This window comes from Oreochromis aureus, linkage group 2 (genome assembly GCF_013358895.1).
Source record: "Oreochromis aureus strain Israel breed Guangdong linkage group 2, ZZ_aureus, whole genome shotgun sequence".
Classification (NCBI taxonomy): domain Eukaryota; kingdom Metazoa; phylum Chordata; class Actinopteri; order Cichliformes; family Cichlidae; genus Oreochromis; species Oreochromis aureus.
Window position 1 is genome coordinate 30,542,004 of NC_052943.1, and position 21,664 is coordinate 30,563,667.

The window sequence follows — 21,664 nt, forward strand, 5'->3', positions numbered from 1 at the left end:
AAGGTTTATATGATTTACTCATGAAAGTGGCCACTTTCATATATTGTTTTAGGAAGTATCCAAAACATACAAGTTTCATTTATATAATTTTTCTAGGGATCTTATATCTGTTTTCACTCTTGTATGATTTTCATACAAGTTTCACACAAGACAGATACAAACTTTATAAGATTTATATATATCTTTTCCATATGGGTGTGCTCACAAGTGCTACTTTAAACCGCAGCCAGCTCCTGGCTCTGAGATTGTAGGTGTTCTGGAGGGCAATGAACTTGGTGTAGATATATGAAATATATACCAATGCTTCATTCTTCGATTATTGAGTGAAGTAAATCCAGCAAGGCTATACAAAGTGCAGTGATAAGCAGAGATGGGCAGTAACGCGTTACTTGTAACGCGTTACTGTAATCTGATTACTTTTTTCAAGTAACGAGTAATGTAAGGGATTACTATTGCAAAAACGGTAATTAGATTACAGTTACCTTCACGTAGGAACGCTGCGTTACTGCGTTACTAAAACCGTGATTTTTTTGCGAGAACGTCTCATGACAGTGACATAAGCGAGTGCAACGTTCGTGACAACAGCTGTGTGCAGATCATAATATATCGAGTGCGGACAGAGTGTAGCATGCAGCGTTTAAAGCGTGGAAGTACTGACCTTATTTTGAGTTTGATTCCATAAAAAGTGACAAAAACATTAGTGTCCGTTGTGCGTGGGAAGAAAACTTCTTTTTACAGCGAAAAAACCCCTAAACTTCCAAGCAAGCACCGAGTGAAATTCACAGAGAAACTCGCGGATTCTTCCACTGACCGCTGCAGCACACCTGCACCAGGGTAAACCTCCGCCTACCACAGTCCTGCTTTACAGGTGAAAATAGAGCAACAGGACCGCTAGTCTTTGATTTTATTTATTTTCTGTTGTGTTTTACTTGCATCTATTTGAAAGAGTGAGTGTAAACACACAAAAAAATTTATTTTATGTGCTGGAATGTGCAGAAAATAGGTTTAAATGTTAAACAAATTTCTTCCAGTCAGAGAATGTTGCATATAATTTAATTTTTGCTTGATGCATAAAGTTAAAAGATTAAAACTAATAAAACAAGTTTTAAAAAGAGACTTTTCCATTTGATTACATTTTGTATGATGAATTATGCAGAAAAAGTAGAATTGGGCTGAAAGATCTATCGCTTTATCACCTATTCAGGTTGTAAATCGTGTTTTTAAAAAGTAACTAAGTAACTAAGTAACTAAGTAATTAATTACTTTTGAAAATAAGTAATCAGTAAAGTAACGGGATTACTTTTTGGGGGAAGTAATCAGTAATTAGTAACTGATTACTTTTTTCAAGTAACTTGACCAACACTGGTGATAAGTCATGAAGTGTGAGTCTGTTATATACCTTAGGGCAGCACGGCAACGGGGTCTAATTGAGCTAAGGTAGTGGGACAGGCAAATCGATAGACGGCAACACTTAATCCAACGGCGATAAAAACAGGCTTAACACAAGTCGCAATAGAGAAACACGATTTTCATCTATAAAAAAACTGTAAAGTAAATTTGAGCTTTGTTTTATTAAGTGTGTAATTTGAGATCCTTATCAAATACCAAGACATTTGTATGAGTCAACAAGTCTGTGGTATCACCTTCCAGAGTTTTGATGTTCGAAGCTTCACTTATGGGAAAACAACATTACTTTGGTTTTGTTAGCATTCAGGACCAATTTTGCATCATGAAGAGTGATCTGTAAGGTGACCAAGTCAGACCAAAGGTTTGCGTATACTTCATTCAGGTAAAAAGTCAAAGAAGTAGAAATCAGAAAGAAACTCCGAGTAAGAACAATAAACAACAACAAATAAAACTGTTTTTTGAGTTTTCCAGCTAGTGTGGACAAGGCTAAGCATCAGGCTTTCAAATGAATTAAAAGTCTGTCTGAGTCTTTGGTTGATTGATAAGCTGGAGTGAAAGATTGCTGCCACTCCTCCTCCTCGGCCTTCGAGGATTCTGATAGTTACTATTACTCGGGCGTGTTGATTCATTTAAACTAACAATCATCCTGCTGTAACCAGGTTTCTGTAAGGCAGAGTAAATCCGTTTGTTGATCAATTACAAAACCGTTTACTAACAGAGAGCCCTAATAATGCACATGTCACTGTTTTATTCTTTGGTGCAGCTGAGGCTGCTATAGTGTTCTGTCTTTGTGATTTTTTTTTATCCTTAAGTCAATTTTTGCTTATTTTTGGTTTATTTTTTGCCTCTCCAAACATGATGCGTGTCAGGAGAGACATAACGAGGCATCTTTTTGTCATAACTAACAGGGACCGTTTAAACATTGCATTCGAAGATAAAAACGAGGCGTTTCTGCAAGTTTCTTGACAGCAACTCATCAGATCTGTGTGTTCTGGGTTAGGGTTAGTATAGCTTTTCATTAAAACATGGACACAGGCTCCAAGTCTGCAAATTAATTCCTTGAGATGATCAGCTGGAGGAGAGTTTTCAGGATTGCTGACATAATAAGAAATGTAAGAGCGTGCATTTCAAAATCCTCACCACTCGTGTTCTACTCTCTCCCAGACCCTGAACAAATATCTGAACTTTGCTAACCTGGCACTGAGAGTTTTCCACCTGAGCTACCTACACAACTGTGAGACCCGGAGAGGACAGGTAAGGACAGATCTATGCAAAGCCACTTTCTTTAGTGGTGATGAACAAAAAAAGCGTCAGACATTAGAAGGAAGAGAAGCAGCAGAGATGAGTGTGTGGTTGTCCTTGGTTCAGGTTTCCGTTTGATTTTGCTGTCCAGGTGTTGCTGTGGTCAGCCAGCAAGGTGTTTGAGGAGATGACAGACATCGAGAGGCAGTTCCACAAAGCCTTGTACACAGTCCGAGCTTTCCTCAACTGTGACCGCTACTCTGTTGGTTTGCTGGACATGACCAAGACAAAGGTGGGCAACAACACACTCAAAGCCAGAGTCACAGAGGAACCAAAAATCTTTAGCAAGCTGTCCAGAAACCTGCTACTTGTAATGTTTCTTTTGATTCACACTGATTTGTAACGCATCACAGTAAGTGAGTGGTCTGGGTTCAGGACCAAGACCTGCTGAACCAACATGTTTAAGAGTATCATCCCCGTTTCTATGCTGTTTCCATCCGGTCTTTGTTTTTATGGAATCCATTGTGTTTTTTATCTTCATCTTATGGGAATGCATATTTTCAGACTCCTTGGGCTTTCTTTGTCTGATCTGCTTGATTTCTTCTTCTGCTGACAAAAGTATATTTAAAGTATCTTCTTAGCTTCTCCATGTATTTGTAATCGCTAACACGGTGCCATAAATACTACTTACTGGCTGTGGCTGTCACCTAATTACAAGCAGCTGCCAGTTGATTCCCAGCACCTGCTCTCAGAGAACAAACACATGTTGTGTGTCTGCACAGATGGCTGTCTGCTTACAATACTGGATTTCATGAATAACACACTTAATAACAAACAGCAGTAGAAGCTGCGCTGTGATCTGTGAAACTGGGCATGTTCTGAAAACTGAACAAAAGCACTGCATCTTCCCAGAATAACGTTAAATAACATTAATGTTTCTCTCCTCTAAATCTGCCCTTTTCTCTCTGTGTCTCTGTTATGTGTGCAGGAGTTCTTTGACTTGTGGCCCGTTTTGATGGGAGAGGTTCCTCCTTATGATGGACCCAAAACTCCTGATGGCAGGGTGAGGAGGTCCTGACCAAACACTGAGATCCAAGTCCATGTGGCATTCATCTGTTACTCAGTGCTTCCAATCACAATGACTGTAGCATCTCCACCAGGTTAAAACGTGCCAGCTTCCCGTATCTCCGTCAGGCCAATCAGAAGCTCATTTCTGTGACACCTGCTGAGTGAAATCATGCTTCCAGCCCTATCAAAGTCTTTCTCCTCTAATCGTGCTCCCCTATCTGGCTCTAACTTATCAGGATTCACACACAGTGGGCTTTAAAGTGTTGTTGTTGTTTTTTTTTAAATCTCTGTGTGGAGTTTGCACCTGATTTCACACCTGAGTCTGTGCAGACTAGGTGTAGCTAGGTGCAGCTACTGGTACGCAAGTCGGGGCCTGATCACCCCCGGCTGGGTCGCCTGGGTGAGGGTGTATGATGTTGTGAGACCCGAAACACCTGATGACCCCAGGATACATCACTGAAGATGCGTACCAGTGCAGGTACAGGAGATGTGTCTTGTATAGTGTATAGCAAACTAACTGTGATCTTATTTGACCTCTCAAGGAAATCATCTTCTACAAAGTGATTGACTACATCCTCCATGGCAAAGAGGACATCAAAGTCATACCGTAAGTCTCAGCAGATCTGACATTAGCAGATATTAGTGCCGCTGCAGAGATTTGACCACTAGCATTACGTCGGGTCACACTTATGTGTCTGCAAGGAAGGAAATCTGAGCACGGATGCAGGGATCTCTTAATATAGATGATATGGTTGTGTATGAGAGCAGTGCAAGGGTCACGTGATTGTGACCCTTGCACTGCTCTCACAGGAACAGGAAGAGTGGCTTAATTCAAACGTGAATACTTGGAGTCCTGATGTGTCCTAAAAAACACATCCACAAAAATCACAATCTGAACACAACACGTGGAAGAGTGACGACAGTATAATGATAAACATGAACAGCCTGGCGAGTCTGTCCTTACTAGCATGAGCAGCAGTCCTCTGAAAGAGCACAGGTGACTCAATACAAGTAAGTTAATATATAAAACAAGTGAAGTTAAACACACTAAATTAAATGAAGCAGGAATACATTTGGGAAGGCTGATTTTAATAGTAATAAGGTTCTATGTGGGAGAAAAATAAAGATTTTACCTGAGGGTAAAAACCAGTTTCAGGAGCTCTGCGAAGCCTCACAGCGAAGCCTCACAGCGTCACTGATATATTTTCCCTTCAGCCATACGAGGCTGTGATTTCCGTGATCCCACCCTGCTCTGTAAACATTAATAACCACTGTGCAAACAATGCAGCTCACAGTAACTTCACCACAGTGCAAACCGAAGGCTGCTCAGGCGTTATTTGACCTGAGCTCGTTTTACATGACATTTGCTTAACACTGATACTGTAAACCGAGTATTACCACTGAAATTTACACTTTGTTAGCTTTTATTAAAGGTGATTGTGGCAGTTTAACCTTCTGTGTGACATGTCTTCATTTCCAGGAGTCCTCCAGCAGATCACTGGGCTCTGGTCAGCGGTTTACCCACCTATGTAGCAGAAACTGGGCTGGTCAGTATCTGTTGTTCCTACGAGCTCACATTACCTGACACAAGATAATCAACTTTCAACATTTCTGCTGTTCTTACCCCACTAGAACTCATTCAGAAGCTCCAAGTTAGCATTTTAATACTTTTAAAACCAGAAGTGATGATCTGACCGAGAAACTGAGGTCACTGTCATCTCGACCCTAAAGCTTTTTTTACTTTATCGTCTATTTTACTCCAGTTTACAAAGTAAGCATCAGATCTTCTTAAGTAAGACACGAATGGAGCCCATACACTGATCAGCAAAGTGTTTGCCAAAGCTGTAAATTAAGTGTGCAGTAAGTTTAGCTTCTCATAGACTGTTTTTTGCAGCCTGAATTGCTGCCCCCTGCTGGTCATTACAAAAACCACAGGTTAATGATCTGGAGCCTGAAGTGAACCATTTAAATATTTCTGGAAATACTTGTGTTTAAAGTTTGTGTCATATTACTGCATAAAACATTCCTGATCAGCTTTTCTGTGTAAAAAAAACAAACATGCCCTTCTTCCTTTGTCTCTTGTGAGAAACGTCAGCTCCCAGAGGGCCTCGAGGGGACCATGTATAGGAAAGGACTGTACTGAGATTTAAATTCGTGAGATTTAAATTCTTTTGCATTCGTGCCTTACGATGAGTTGGGACAGTTTGTCAGGTCATGTGGACACGTGATGACAGTCGTGACCTTTGAGCTTGGACACCCTGGAGGTCACAAATGTGAGAATGAATGAGTGTTCAGAGAGCCGGATGAGTACAAACGGTGCCAGCTCAGTTCATTAAAGGTTTAATTAAAGGCAGTAAAAACTTGTTTGAGCTGAAGAAAAGATTCAGTGTTTGAAAAGTCGCACTTCCCCACAAACTCAGACTGTCTTTAGCCATTCCTGAGTGAGGACATTTATTTGTTATCTATTAGTTATTATTCCTGTCCCCCTTGGAGCCTGGTTCTGCCAGAGGTTTCCTCCTTTTAAAGGGGAGTTTTTCCTTCCCACTGTCGCCAAATGCTTATACAGATGCATATTGGGTTATTGGGTTTTCTCTGTATTATTGTAGGGTCTTTATCATATAAAGCACCCCGAGGTGACAGAATGGAACTGAATTAAATACAAAAAAAAGTCTCTGATGTTGGACGTTAACATTACGTCCATCTTGTAATTTTACTGTACTTTGTGTTCTTGGTCAGAACCACGTTAATAACTCCTTAAACAATAAAGTCTTAAATCATTGTCACTGATGTGGAGACAGTGAAAACTTTAGCTCAGTGTCCTTTAAAAATCTGATTTCCACTCATGTTCGCTGCAGTGTGCGGGTGGGTCGATGAGCAGAGTGCCTTCAGAGTTATTACACAGTTGTCAGCGTGCACGCCGCTGTGGAAATGAAAAGTGCTCAGCCACACACTGCTGTGATGTATAATTGTAATTTCTGCAGCCGTTGTAATTAATCACGGCAAGTGTTTCCCAAACCGCCAAGCCCGCTGCCGCCGCTCGTCTGTCTAACCCTCCTCCTCCTCCTCGTCTGTCCTCCTCCTGTCCCGTCCTCCCGTCGTCTTTGCTCCTCATCATCTGTCACGCCTACATCATCTCTCCCACTTCATATTTCCCCTTCTGCTTTACAAGGTGAAAACTTTATTCCTCTGCAGAGTCACGTTTCCATGATTGAGAGAAAAAGCTGAGAGCCTGACGGTGATGGTTTTGGATACGGTGGCCGGGGGGGGGGGGTGACAACCAACATGTGGTTCTTTGTTCCACAGAGCCAGAGCACGTTCATCCTACCTTCTGCTCATTTCTCCTCATTCTCACCGATATTTCTGCTTCTGAAGCTTCCAGATGATTCAGAGGTCTGGTGCTAACGCATGAAGCTTCTTCCCCTCACATGCTCATCTTTTTACTTCCTTTTCCCACAGATTTGTAACATAATGAACGCAGCTGAGGACGAGTTTTTCAGCTTTCAGGTAAGATGAACGCCACCTTTCGCTCCAGTGCTGAAGATGTTCATAAATCACAGAGATGTTACTGAACGACTTCAGCACTGACCTGCTGTCAGTTATCAGACATTCACTGACTCCAGACTAAAATGATCATCCATAGCATTATCTTAGATTATAACATGATCATAATGATGTTCCCTGCATGTTTCAAGTCTTTCAGTAAGGACAAAGTAGGTTCCAGCTTCCTGTTTGAGGGCTCGGTGAGAGCGCTTTGGCTTGTCATCTGTATTCAGATGTTCAGTAGAAGAGGATGCTGGAATTTGATTGCACTGTGCGAGCCAGCTCGAAGGATGTGTAGGAATAAAGTATGTAAAAAAATTACCTTGGGACTACAGTGGTCTGTCCTGTACTATAACAGTACACCAGAGACTAATCATGAACATGTAAATCGGTGATATTTCCCACATTCTCTGCTCTCCTTACTTTAAATGATGTTCCTGGGGGCTGTTAAGCTCAGAGTGCATTTATTCTAATCGTTCTACTGCGGTGGGTACCGTTGTCCGAGCTCACACACGGATCGTGCTTCAGGTCTGCTGACAGTGTGGGGCCTGTTACACTGGCTTAAAACTGCAGTCGGTCATTTGAACATCTCAGATGTCTGCTGACTGATGGAGGCAGACTGCCTGACATGGTTACTCTGAGATGGTCTGATTGCATTTTCTGTAGGACAAAAAGATTATTACAGAAAATAAATAACTCCTTTATAAGACCGGCTCAGAGTGGGCACGCAGGCCGTCCTGTCATCGCTAATTAAACTCAGGGTGTTTTCATGTTCAGACGGAGCCGCTGGATGACTCTGGTTGGACCGTTAAGAACGTCCTGTCCATGCCCATCGTCAACAAGAAGGAAGAGATTGTGGGTGTGGCCACGTTCTATAACAGGAAGGATGGGAAACCTTTTGATGAGATGGATGAAACCCTGATGGAGGTACACTGTGTGTGTGTGTGTGTGTGTGTGTGTGTGTGTGTGTGTGTGTGTGTGTGTGTGTCACTGGTTTACTATAAATACACTGCAGGCCATTCAGAGCGTCTGCATTATTTATAATCAGGCCTGGAGGCTTTTACTGATGTCTCTGTGGCCACCTCACTGCAACACAAAACACCCTCAGCTCATCAACAAACCTCTGCTCTTAATATTGTTGCCCTGTCACTGATTTGCTTTATCACTAAATGAACTGTACCCCACAGTAGGAAGCGCCCTGTAGTGCCGGCTGCTGTACATTTAAAGCCGACTGAGACTGCAGAAATATATAGGACTACACACGACACACAACAAACCTCTACCCACTAGAATATATCGCAGTAACACATACTGTTTAATTGTACGCTGATTGTGAGGTGAATGAAGCTCCAGTGTTTTCTCTCCCAGTCTCTGACTCAGTTCCTGGGCTGGTCGGTGCTCAACACCGACACCTACGATAAGATGAACAAACTGGAGAACAGGAAGGACATCTACCAGGACATGGTGCTCTACCACGTCAAGTGTCGCAAAGATGAAATCCAAAACATCCTGGTGAGTGAGTGTGTGTCTCCACGCTCAAGTTTCGTTCCTCCTGTTTCAGGCAGGAGCGCCACAGAGATGAGGATGGCCTCTAAAAATAACCTCTTTAGCTCTGATTAATGAAACTTTCAGTAAGTGAACATCTTTAGTGGAAGATTTGAAGAGTCGTTGAATTACAGCACTGTTTTAGATGAATGTGATTCTAATCAGATGGAGATGAAGCGCTCTCTTTTATGTCTGCCTTTTATTGTTTGAGTATTCATGCTAAAAGCTGTCTCTCTGAAGCTTTGTTGGTGGATGTGGATGACAGGAGCAGGAGCTGAGCATCATCTGTAAGCTGGAATAAGCTGTCAGGTTTTCTATGAGGTGATTTGTCAGAGAGACAACCTGCTCTGACCTCAGATCAGGTGTCAGTTGATGAATGCCAAAGCGTTTTATCCAAGGTGACTGTTGATGATGTGTGTTTGTCCGCAGAACACCAGAGAGAGGTGGGGGAAGGAACCGGACGAGTGCGAGGAGGAGGAGCTTCAGGAGATCCTGGTAAAAATGCCAAATGCTCCCATCAGCACACAAAAAGAAAAACAGGGCCGGATGGGGAGGGAGCTGTTTGATCTGATGATTTTAATCATTCCTAATCCACGCGGAGCTCCGAGTCATGACCAAATAAAATATTCCCACATTGATCTGACGTATCGTTCTCGTTTTTCTCGACAGTCCGAGGTGCTGCCGAACTCAAAGAAAGCCGAGATCTTTGAGTTTCACTTCTGTGACTTTGAACACAGCGAACTGGACCTGGTGAAGTGTGGCATCAAGATGTACTACGAACTCAAAGTGGTGGACAAGTTTCACATTCCCAGAGAGGTCCGTGTGCCCCCATCTGTGGCTTTAAGTGCGACGCACACGGGAACAGCAGCAGCTATGATGGTTTCAATGTTACATGTAACACAATGATCATGTTAGTGGTTATATATAACTAAGAATAGGGTAAAGTGTCATTTAGGGAAGAGAAAAGTTTGCAGCTGACCTCCATCAATCGGTGGAGGGGTGTACATGGCCCTGGTACTCTTGGCTGTCTTCCTGCCTGCAGGGGTGGGTGAACATGGAGCAGCCTGGTTCAGGGCCTTTGCGCTGGGGTTTCCCCGATGGATTAAAGGGCTCACTGTAGTCGCCCGGCTGATTAGAATCAGAATCAGAATCATTTATTGGCCATGTATATGCGCAAACACATACAAGGAACTTGTCTCCAGTAGATGGTGACTCTCAAGCACCGCAATGTAATCAGCAATATGTAAACCACACAATACACGCACGCGCACACACACACGCACGCACACACACACATACATATATATATATATATATACATATGCATACATTCACGTGCACATATGCACACATACATACACAAAGGCGTATAAACCGACCATAAATAACCAATCTAAATCTTATTACAGAAACGAAATGAATACCACGGAATATACATAAGGTGCAGTTACAGTCTTGCAGTGGGAGCAGTGTGACAGTTCAACTGTTTAGGAGGGAGATGGCGAGGGGAAAGAAACTGTTCCTATGTCGGGTGGTCCTGGTCTGCAGGCTTCTTTACCGTCTGCCAGAGGGCAGCAGGTCAAAAAGTCTGTGTCCAGGGTGTGAGGGGTCTGTGATGATTTTCCCTGCCCGTTTCCTGGTTCTTGAGAGGTACAGATCCTGGATGGAGGGCAGGGGGGCACTGATGATCTTTTCTGCTGCCCGTACAGTCTGCTGCAGTCTGCTCCTGTCCTGTTTAGTGGCTGCTCCATTCCAGACTGTGATGGAGGAGCACAGGACAGACTCAGTGCCTGCAGTGTAGAACTGGATCAGCAGCTCCTGTAGAAGACTGTACTTCCCCAGCTGTCTCAGCAAGTATATCCTCTGCTGTGTCTTTTTGAGGATGGAGGAGATGTTGGTCTCCCACTTCAGGTCCTGGGAGATGGTGGTACCCAGGAACTTGAAGATCTCCACAGTCAACACCGGGCTGTCTGATATGATGAGGGGGAGCAGTGTTGAGGGATGTCTCCTGAAGTCCACTGTCATCTCTACAGTCTTAAGCGTGTTCAGCTCCAGATTGTGCTAACTGCACCAGAGTACCAGCTGCTCAACTTCCTGACGGTATGCAGACTCATCACCATCGTGAATGAGGCCAATGACGGTTGTGTCATCTGCAAACTTTAGGAGTTTAACGGCCGAGTTCTTGGAGGTGCAGTCATTGGTGTAGAGGGAGAACAGTGGTGAGAGGACACATCCTTGAGGGGCACTGTGAAAAGATTTTGTTTATTCTTCAAATATGCTTTGCTTGTAATCGTGTAAACTTTGAATGACGATTCACCCTGATAAACATGAAAAACAGGAAACCTTGTCTATGCTTTATCAAATGCCTGTGAAGACAAGTTCCTGTGTAAAGAAGAACGGAAAGTTCCTCTTAAGCAGACGTTTAGTATAGTATGAACAGAATGTTTTAGCAAGATATGCATTTGTCTGTTAAGCAATCTACATTCTGAGAATAGGCAGAGACTGCCTCCGCCCTGTTGTGTTAACCGCATGCCTATATAACCTACAATAAAGAAGCATACGGTGTGACTCTCTCTCGAGACGTTCACCCATGTACATGTGATTGATTATATTGTCTCACTGTGTCTCTGTTTTACTTGGCAGCCTTCTATTCGGGAATTTCCCCCGACAGGCACCAATACTGAGGGACCGAGTTTCAGAGGTGATCTCCCCCAGCCTGACTTGCTGCTTCCTGTCTGTCAGGAAGCTGGTGACACACTGAGCTGTTAGAGTTTGGAGTAGAGAAAATCAGGCACAATGGTATTAAAAGCCGAACTAAAGTCCACAAACAGGACCCTGGCATGTGTTCCTGGGTGGTCGAGATGTTGCAGGATGTAATACAGTCCCATGTTCACTGCATCATCCACCGACCTGTTTGCCCAGTAGGCAAACTACAGGGGATCCAACTGGTGGCCTATAATGTCCTTCAGATGGGCTAACACCAGGCGTTCAAAGGATTTCATGACCACAGATGTGATGTGAACTGTCTCAGCAACAGCTGGATGTGCAGATGGTTTGAAGTCATCACCACAATACTAACAGGAGCATTTTGGGATATCAAATTATAAGAGATGACGAAAAATTAGACGGCTAATGTTCACACAGCGCGCCAATTCAGGGGCTTTAAATAAAGTTTAGCATGAACTGTTTAAGAACAGACATTTCCATTCACACACTCACTTTTTATGGGTTAAAAGTGACAGACTACTAGATAAACTAGCATCATTTAAATGTAAGGATTGTTATTAATACCTCTGGACCTCATGCTGTGCTTCCTCTGCAGGTCCTGGTGAGGTTCATGTACTCCCTGAGTAAAGGCTACAGGAAGATCACCTACCACAACTGGAGGCACGGATTCAACGTTGGACAGACCATGTTCACCCTGCTTATGGTCTCACACACACACACACACACACACACACACACACACACACACACACACACACACACACACACACACACACACACACGCACACACGCACACACACGCACACACACGCACGCACACACACGCACGCACACACACGCACACACACGCACACACACACACACACACACACACTCAGTATCCCTCAGCCCCGCCCCTCTGCTCACCCCGTTCTTCTTCTTCTTCGTTCTCTCAGTCAAGGTGATGAACATCCTTTCCTTCTTCTTCTCTCATCTCATTATTTTGCTCATTATCATGTGGAGCGTACTGTACATGTGGCCATGCAAGTTTGTGTGTTTGTGGCAGAGATAATGGAGTGTGCCTGAAGTGGTCGTTAATAAGAAAACCACTCAGAGTCATAGTTTATATTCATACAGCGCAGACACATGCAATGATTCTGGGTGTGGGTCGGTGTAAATCCCTGTGTGTGCATGTCTGTGTGTGTGTGTCTGTGTGTGTCTGCATGTGCACACCTGCACGCCGACTCCATGAATAAACATCCGCTCTGTGTGACTGACACTCTCAGACAGGTGATCTGAAGCGTTACTACACTGACCTGGAGTGCATGGCCATGGTAACCGCCGGCTTCTGTCACGATATCGACCACAGAGGAACCAACAACCTCTACCAGATGAAGTAAGAAGGCAGGGTTGGGGGTGTTTGGCATGCATGCTGCACATATGAGATGGGTGTAGCCACCAGTGGAGCATTTAGCTTGTTTTCCGTCATTTGCAGAACAAAATCATATTATATTAAAGAAGACTTAAAAACATCTGAGACTGTTTCCTGAGCTCAGAGAGCAGCCGAGCAGGAGGAGTCGCCCTCTGCTGGTCATTACAGAAAAACGATGTTTAGGGCTTAAAATTACATCCATCTTTTCTGTACAGTCTATTGGCTCGATTTGATCAAATCAAACACTGATTTCTACTCGAGACCCCGCACAAAGGCAGCTTTTACTGTTTGGTTTAAGAAGCAGGTCTTTTGACAGGAGCATGTGCAGAAAATATGGCATTTATTAACAAATCTTAATGAAACATCAACCACTAAAAGAAAACTACAACCACAATTACAAAAAGTCAGGATGCTGTGACGTAGAAAACAATTAAATGTTCAAATCAAACACTGTAAAAAAAACACGACGTCATTATGAATTTGATTCAGTTCAGTTTTATTTATACAGCGCCAGATCAAGGCGCTTTATATTGTAAGTTAGATCCTACAATAATGCATACAGAGAAAAACCCAACAATCATATGACCCACTATGAGCAAGTACTTTGGCAACAGTGGGAAGGAAAAACTCCCTTTTAACAGAAAGATTTGGAGGCAGTGACATGTCTGTAAAAGTTGGACAGTTCATGAGTCTGTGATGGTCTGCGAGCCTGATAACTGCAGATAACAAGCCGGAAGCTCCCGTTCCTCTTCACGCGGATCCGTGTTTGGACGTGTCTGACCTCAGATCAGTTTAAAAGGAGCACGTTTCTCCATCTTGTATGTGCGTGTATCATCGTGTGTGTGTGTGTTTGTGTGTGTGCCTCGACCAATGATGATGGATGGATGGAGCTGTAGCCAAGCCACTCACAGATGCTGGAAGTGTTCCTGATCTATCCTTATCAGCCTGCGCACAGAGATTCCTCCAGCTTCTCTGAGTATATTCATGGTATGATGTTCTGTAGATGATTCACAGTGAGGAACATTATTCTGAAGCTGCTCCACAGGTTTTTGAAGGCTGGTGAAGCTGGTGATGGTCACCAGTAGACCCTAACATTGAAAAACACTGCACATATAAACTCACAGCTAAATCAGAGTTTGCCTGTTTAAGAACAAACACCACGCTGATACATGTGGCTACAACTTATCTGTGTCTTGGTGAGCAGGTGAGACTGCTGCGACCCTCTGTACTTGCACATTGCTCAAGTAAGGATTGCAAAGTGCAGGGGCAGCAGTGGGAACCCTGTATAGTGAGCAGGTGCCACCTTTGTGAGCGGCGTGTCCTGATTTGCTGAAGAGCACCAGTCACGTTCTTTGAAACTTTCTGGAAATCAGACCTTCGTTTATTCTGAGGAGCATTTATCGACTCCGAGCGACAGTCGCTTGTCCCGTGAGCCACCAAGCTGACCTCAGCTCTTTAAGTGAAGTCAACGTCACACACGGAGAATATCAATGAGTCGATATTGACGAGCTACGCCTCCAGCTGCTCTGTTCCTCCTGCTGATGGATGAGCTAATGAAAGCCACCATTAGCAGTGGACACAGGCAACCAGGCCCACCCTGGGCTCAACATGCATGATTTATCACAGTCTAACCTCCCACTGCGCGCGCATGTGTGTGTGTGTGTGTGTGTTTTTGTGTGCAGGTCTGGTAATCCTCTGGCGAAGCTTCACGGCTCCTCCATCTTGGAAAGACACCATCTGGAGTTTGGAAAGACTTTGCTGAGAGATGAGGTATACACACACACACACACACGTTAAATATGAAGATGTGAAGCTTTGTTCGTGTGCAGTGATGATTTGATTGCCATCACATCTTCAGCAGTGGGGCTGAGATGTTTGAGCGTTACCTCTGCTTCATCAAAGGAGGCATCTTTGAGCTCCTCCGGTGGCGGAGTCTCAGGTGCAGGAACCTCGACCTTTGGATCCTTGTTGTTCAAAGTGTCTTTTTTTTTTGTTTGTCTTCTACTGCAGGCGCTGAACATTTATCAGAATCTGAACCGCCGTCAGCACGACCTCGTCATCCACCTTATGGACATCGCCATCATTGCCACTGATCTGGCTCTGTACTTCAAGTCAGTACGCCAGCAGCATCGTTCCACAGCGTTAGCTTTGGAATGTGAAGGCTTCAGTAACCTGACCTGCAGCGGGGGGATAGTTACCTGATCCCTGCTGAATTCAAACAGTCTCTAATGTTTATGGTTTCATGCTAATGGAGAGACACAGAATATCAAATCTAGGAAACACTGTGCTGCTTCTTTAGCACCACCTTTGGTACCTTGGTGTTTTGGGCGGTTCTCATGCTAGAAGACCAATCCATGACCCATCTTCAGTGTTCAGGCTGAGAGAAGGTTATGGTCCAAGGTTTTATGGTGCGTGGTCGTGTCCATCGGCCCCTCAGTGCAGTGAAGTCATCCTGACCCCTCAGCAGAAAAACAGCCCAAGGCATAACACTGCCACCCCCACGCCTGACTGTGGGGATGGTCTTTATTGGGTCATACTGGACATTTCTCTTCCTCCAACCATGGTGGGTTGAGTTGATACCAAGGAGCTAAATTTTGGCTTCATCTGACCTCAGCACCAAGACTTCTATGATGTTCCCTGCAGACCTCAGCCATACCTGTGGAACCGCTTGCCTTCAGATCATTAACTAGCTCCTTCCACCACCTTTCTCATGATCCTCACCCCATGAGGCGAGATCCTGCATGGAGCTCAGCTTCAGCTTCTACCCAAGCTTCCTGTCTGCAGCCCTGCCCTGACATCCTGTGAAACCAAGTAGACAGCTGTGCTTTGTTCACACAATGAGCTTAGATCAGGAGTACCCGACTGATTGACTATAATCATGTAGTGCATGTAACACAGGTACACAGCCTGTCTGTGGGAGCCAGAATTGTGTGGATCAAATTCTTATGAAAATCTGTTTATATAATGAATTTTCTGGGTTTTTGGTTGATGCTGTGTTGCTCTCATTTAAAATGAAACTACCATAAAAATTAGAGACTGATTATTTCTTTGTAACTGAGCAAACTTCCACGTTCAGCAGGGGACCACAGAATGACTTAATTCACTTTCTCCAGGCTTTGGAATAACTGCAATAACAGCGGACTGGTTCTTGTGAGCTGATTGGAATGTCTGTCTCTGTGCAGGAAGAGGACCATGTTCCAGAAGATTGTGGACCAGTCCAAGACCTACGAGAACTGGAACGACTGGACCAAATACATGATGCTGGAGACTACACGCAAAGAGATCGTCATGTAGGCAGAAGCACACACACACACACACTCAGGCAAGCAGGGAGACCCAGACACGCAGCTCTGACCCATCCACGTGCTGTGCTTGCAGGGCGATGATGATGACAGCCTGTGACCTGTCTGCCATTGCCAAACCGTGGGAGATCCAGAGTAAGGTAGGCCCCCGCGTGACTGTCTCAGTTCTGGTTGTAAAATGGGCCCTCTGCTGTAACCCGACACACACTCACACACACTCTGTGAGAGGCGAGCCATGATGAAGTAGATACAGAGAGACGTTTTGTCAGTGCTGCCATTTTTCCAGGCAGCATTCGGCATCAGTTCCTGACGGCCTCGTGCATCAAAAGCAACCTGCTGCTTCTCGCTCACTCGGCGCGCCCGGCAGGCTCAGAATTTCTGTAAAGTATGTAATATCAGCATGAACGGCGAGCGTATCGGGCTGTTTGACAGAGATGGTTTTTACCATTATTTGTCTTTAGATTCTTCCTCCCACACACTTCACAGCAGCGCTGCAAAGCATCTGCTGACAGAAAGCAGGACTAATAATGCATTTAGTTTCTGGGACGGTGGCTCCCAGCGGGGGTTCAGACCCCCCAGGACTCGCCCAACACCTCTGAGGAGTCGGGGAATGATTAACATCACAAGCAGGTGGAGTCGTGTTTACGCTGTCAGGCTGTCCTCCTGGTGATTTACTGCACGGATGAGCCGTATTAATTATTCAGATCAGCTAATTCAAATAAACACGCTTTAATTGAAACGTTCCTGCTCAGGTGGGCGTGCAGGGGGCGGGGCTAAAGTTTCTCAGTACTGCACTTATCAGGAAGATCCAGTGAGGGCCACAGTCTGAAGACTAAACCTGGTTTCTGTGAGCATCGGTGATGGGGTCTGAATGAACTGCAGCAGTTTGATGTCTGTGACTTGGAAAAGCAGTAGAAGTGCATTCTGGGTAAAGGCCCATGTGGCATCTGCTCAGAACAGCTCGTGCTGCAAAACGTGCTCGTGGGCGGTTCATGTTCTGTGCAGCAGACCGAACCGATTGCATCAGAATCAGGGTCCAGATCTCAGAGGTCTGAGATCAGCAGACGCTCTCTAAAATGGCCCTTTTTACCGAGCATCTGACCTTTAGAGGGGAATGTCCTTCTGATCCTGAGAGCCTTCCGCTATTTAAAAATCCTGTAACGGACACAGTGAGAGCTGGAACTAAGGATGTTCCCAGTGTGTTCTGATGCCTCTTCATCACCTGAATCTACCCTCAGAGCTGAGCACCTGTCATACCTAAACATCGGTGACAATCGTGAATAGAGGCGTGCAGACGCTCTATAGCCCGCTGTAATCTAACCCCGGTCGCTCTCTTAGCCTGCTTTGTGATTTAAACAGATAATCCAGTGCAGATACACGGTGATGGACGCCTCTCGCTCAGATGTTTCACAGACAAAAGCTTCTTGATTCTCTGTGAGATTCTGCTGACATTTTTATGGCTGATAATTCCCACATTTCACTCCGCTCTACTTCCCACGCACACAGATTGTGTCTACAGGCTTCGCTTGCCTCGCGGCAATTGTTCCCCAAAACTGGCTCGATGACTAACTCGCTGCTGAATACTGAATTTCCATATTATTCATCAGCGCTCCTCCATCTCACTGAGACACAGCCTGACACTGCAGCAGTCTGATTCAGATTTAGAGGCCGACGTGAAACAGGACCATTTCCTGCTCCATCAAATGTTTCCTCCTATCAGCTCCGTGGAAATCTGCAGCAGCTGTCCTTCCTCCAGTCCCAGTGTGTGTGTGTGTGTGTGTTCTCCTTCAAAGCAGCAGCTCTGATCTGACCTGTGTGGTTCCTCCTCCAGGTGGCGCTGTCTGTCGCTGCAGAGTTCTGGGAGCAGGGAGACTTGGAGAGGACGGTCCTCGAACAGCAGCCTATCGTAAGACCTCAGATGTTTGCAGCTTCTGATGTCCTCGCTCTAACCTTTGACTTTTAGAATCAACAGCCAATCCTTTGGCTCTCATGTGGCGTCAGAATTAGAATGCCTCCATTATCACTGAAGCACAGCTGACGTCATATATGAATAATAAGCATGGATCCAAGCTCAGGCAGGTCTCCAGGCACAGCCCGCAGACATGGACACAGTCACAGACAGAAACAGCTGTGGGGTTTTTGTTGTTCCCTGTCAGAAATGTGAGAAAAGAATAATATTTAGAATAAAATGAAAGAAGGTACGCGGTTCCTCAAATGTACGACAAACATGGTGCCTGAAGGCTCCAGAGGAGGGATCGGATCTCCTCTCACATCAGGCCTTTGGACCTCCCCACCTTCACTTGATTGTTCTGGAGTTTAAACTAATACTCGTTTGGATGAACAGTGAAATGTTCCAAACACATTTCCATTCAGTTATTTCCATGTATTTATTCTGAAGTTGGAGTTGGGGAGGACTTGGTGGGTGGACCGAATCCACGGGGTTTCATTAGTGATCGGGAGCAAACATGAAAGGACAGACTGGCATCCCTGTGGCGCTGCTGAGCAGGCGGTGCTGAGCCATTGTGTTGGGCGCTGATACAGAGAGAGCCGTGACTGTGTCTGACCAAATCCTTTCCAACCTTCCTGTCCTCCCCTGCCTTGCTCTCTCGTGCCCTTCAGATACCTGAAGCACCGCCCTCCACGCTCACCTGGCGGTGCTCTGAGTTAATCTTAAGCGGTGTCAGCAGGGAGAGCTTCCTGTGCCACAGAGGTCATGTGACTCACTGTGGTCTGACAGGACTCTGCAGAGGCTTTTCCAGCAGCCATCGTGACCTTTTCAGAGCTCGCCTCAGCGTTTCCCCGAAAGATGACGTTTGAATGTAGCAGCTTCTGTTTTAAAGGTGATGCCTGTCTGAAAGAAGCTTGCATCGTTTCATGTTTGTATAATTAACCCTTTATTAAGTGTATTTTTAAATACTAAGCATCCAAGACCTTGGTCTTCAGTTCAGCGCATAGTCAGGGCTTTGTGCATGATTTGAGGACTGTGCAGTAACTCCAGCAGTCATTAAAGAGGAAAACGTGAGGAGCTGACCGCTGAGAGTTCAGCAGGTGGATAAACGTCATTTGCAGAAGCAGAGCTGGACACTGTTGGAGTCTCACAGGTGTGTGAGGCCACAGTGATGATGAGGCCATCAGCTCTCTCTCTCTCTCTCCTTCAGCCCATGATGGACAGGAACAAAGCGGACGAACTTCCAAAGCTGCAGTGTGGCTTCATCGACTTTGTCTGCGCCTTTGTGTACAAGGTGAGAGCTCACCCACTCAGACACCCACAGCTTCTGCTTCCACTCAGATAAACATCTGCGAGCGTGGAGCAGCGGCAAACGGCCCATGAGCCGCTCTGGCTCTCTGTGTCATTTAAGAAGCGTTAGCGGTTTGGATCGAGCAACGCTGATGCGTCTGATTTGTGTCGCCCCAGGAGTTCAGTCGCTTCCACGTGGAGATCACCCCGATGCTGGAGCGGCTGATGAACAACAGGAAGGAGTGGAACGCCCTGAAGGAGGAGCATGATGCCAAGGTCGCTGCCATCGAAGCGGCTAAGAAAGCCAAGGAGGAGGAGGCTGAGAAAGCTGCGGCAGCCAGACAAGGTAGGAGGCGGTCAGGAGTCACAGCTTTCCAAACTCTGACTGAACACTGAACTTCTCTCCTTTCCTTCCTGCTGCAGCGAGCGCGGCCCAGTCGCAGTCAAAGACGTGCATTCTCAGCTAGAGTGGCTCGTGGCACGCCGCTGGGCTGGCTCGACATGCTGCACCTGAGGAACCCGCTTTGCTGGGAGGTCGTTTCCTGCTTTGGACACTTGTTTCTTGCAGCTGCCGCTCCATAAAAGTCCTCGGTCTGTTGTAAATGTGTCTCATTCGCTCTTCTGTGCTTCATGTTGCATTCATTTGTTTGTGGGAATCACAGTTTTTTACATTTACCATCAGTTTAGTGCCGGATCACAGTGCACGGCCCTTAAGCTGAGCCCAACATCATTGGTTGCTCTTGAAGACTGCAATAACAATATTTCCAGCCTGTGAATCAAATGTCAGAAACCATTTCTGTATTATTTTGCTTTGACATATGTGTCCCAGGTCGTGTGCACGCTGTCATAGAGTCATAGTAAGAACTCTGTGATTCGTTAGAAGGCTGTAAAATAGAAGCTGCTGCCTTTTCTTTGCATCATTTCCTGTAGCTGACGCAGTGATTTGAGCCTCGTCCCTTTCCGTCACATTCATGTTCAGGATGTAACATGCATCGCTTCTGTGTCTGCGCACTGACTGCTCACACACACACACACACACTGACGCTCACTTTGTAATGAAGAAAAGAGAAACAGCTTGTGAGTCCCTTTGCAGACATTAGTAAAGATTTCTGACTATTTCCCTACTGAATGACAGCTGTGTCAGTGTGTGTGTGCGTATGTGTGTGTTTCAGTGTGTGTGTGTGTAGATGAGTTTGTACTAGAAAGTATCTGTCGGATGTCTGCCTGCTCACTAGTTTCTTTCTTGGGCCTCGAGCACACTTTCTTTTCATTTCCAGGAGAATCGGTGAAAATGTTTTACATCGTTTCAAGCTTAAAGGATTGTGACCTAACAAGCATCTGACTAACATACGTCGGCCACAAAATCCGACATCCTGCTGCTTTTATGCATCAGTTTGAAGCCAGCCTCAACAACAGAGGATCAAATTGTTCTAGTGGGCTGGGAAGAATTTAGCAAAGAGATTTACAGATGCTTCAAACCCGGTTTATTCTCCACCACAAGAAGTTTTCAGATGTTTGTTGGTGAAATACTCCACTAAATCCCATCTCTTATTGTGCAACGGCATTTTTCCTCACTATCGTAGAGAAATAGGTAGGTAAAATGTATTTTACCTGCAAACTCAATTCAGTGTAATTTAAATAGCACCACATCACAAAAACAGTCTCCTCAGGGTGTTTATATTGTGAAAGTAAAGATCCTCACAGAGGTACAGAGAAACCCAACCATTCAGACAACCCTGTATCTGTGAGCAGTTGGTGACCTTGGAGAGGAAAAACTCCCTTTTAACAGGAAGAAACCTCCAGCAGGACCAGGTTCAGGGAGGGACGGCTATCTGCTGTGACTGGGTGAAGGTATGGCAGACAGGACAGGGACGCACTGTGTTCTATATCATACCTATCCGTGGATACTACAGCAGCGATGCACTTTCACAGTAATGGCCTCCGCTGCTCTGAAGCTCTTTAAATGATTTAACTGTCTGAGGTGTAGCAACGTGCTCTCTCTGAGTAAAGATTGGATTTCAGATTTAACTACAACTAATCAGTGATGTTACAGCTGTGCACGTGAGAACTGTGCAGAGCTCTTAGGCCTCACACGAGGACGCTCACAGAGAGACTCCTACAAACAGCTGGAAAACCTGAGCTTCACTCACAGCACTCACCATTACAGACGCAGGAAGTAGCTTC

The 21,664-nt window shown here is 45.2% G+C and overlaps 1 protein-coding gene across 1 annotated transcript in view; it reads left to right on the forward strand.

Moving 5' to 3' along the window:
* The window catches only part of pde6a (phosphodiesterase 6A, cGMP-specific, rod, alpha), a 28,032-nt gene extending 7,428 nt beyond the window's left edge, over nt 1–20,604 (forward strand). Inside the window, exons 5-24 of the mRNA XM_031726000.2 lie at nt 2,572–2,661; nt 2,801–2,941; nt 3,638–3,712; nt 4,260–4,324; nt 5,198–5,264; nt 7,174–7,221; nt 8,035–8,184; nt 8,626–8,769; nt 9,232–9,297; nt 9,472–9,618; nt 12,125–12,232; nt 12,795–12,904; nt 14,623–14,710; nt 14,951–15,051; nt 16,123–16,230; nt 16,319–16,382; nt 18,074–18,148; nt 19,401–19,484; nt 19,658–19,826; nt 19,904–20,604. Coding sequence (XP_031581860.1) covers nt 2,572–2,661; nt 2,801–2,941; nt 3,638–3,712; nt 4,260–4,324; nt 5,198–5,264; nt 7,174–7,221; nt 8,035–8,184; nt 8,626–8,769; nt 9,232–9,297; nt 9,472–9,618; nt 12,125–12,232; nt 12,795–12,904; nt 14,623–14,710; nt 14,951–15,051; nt 16,123–16,230; nt 16,319–16,382; nt 18,074–18,148; nt 19,401–19,484; nt 19,658–19,826; nt 19,904–19,947 — 1,944 coding nt within the window. The 3' untranslated portion in view covers nt 19,948–20,604. The remainder of the gene's footprint in view (nt 1–2,571; nt 2,662–2,800; nt 2,942–3,637; nt 3,713–4,259; nt 4,325–5,197; nt 5,265–7,173; nt 7,222–8,034; nt 8,185–8,625; nt 8,770–9,231; nt 9,298–9,471; nt 9,619–12,124; nt 12,233–12,794; nt 12,905–14,622; nt 14,711–14,950; nt 15,052–16,122; nt 16,231–16,318; nt 16,383–18,073; nt 18,149–19,400; nt 19,485–19,657; nt 19,827–19,903) is intronic.
* Nucleotides 20,605–21,664: the final 1,060 nt, after the last annotated feature.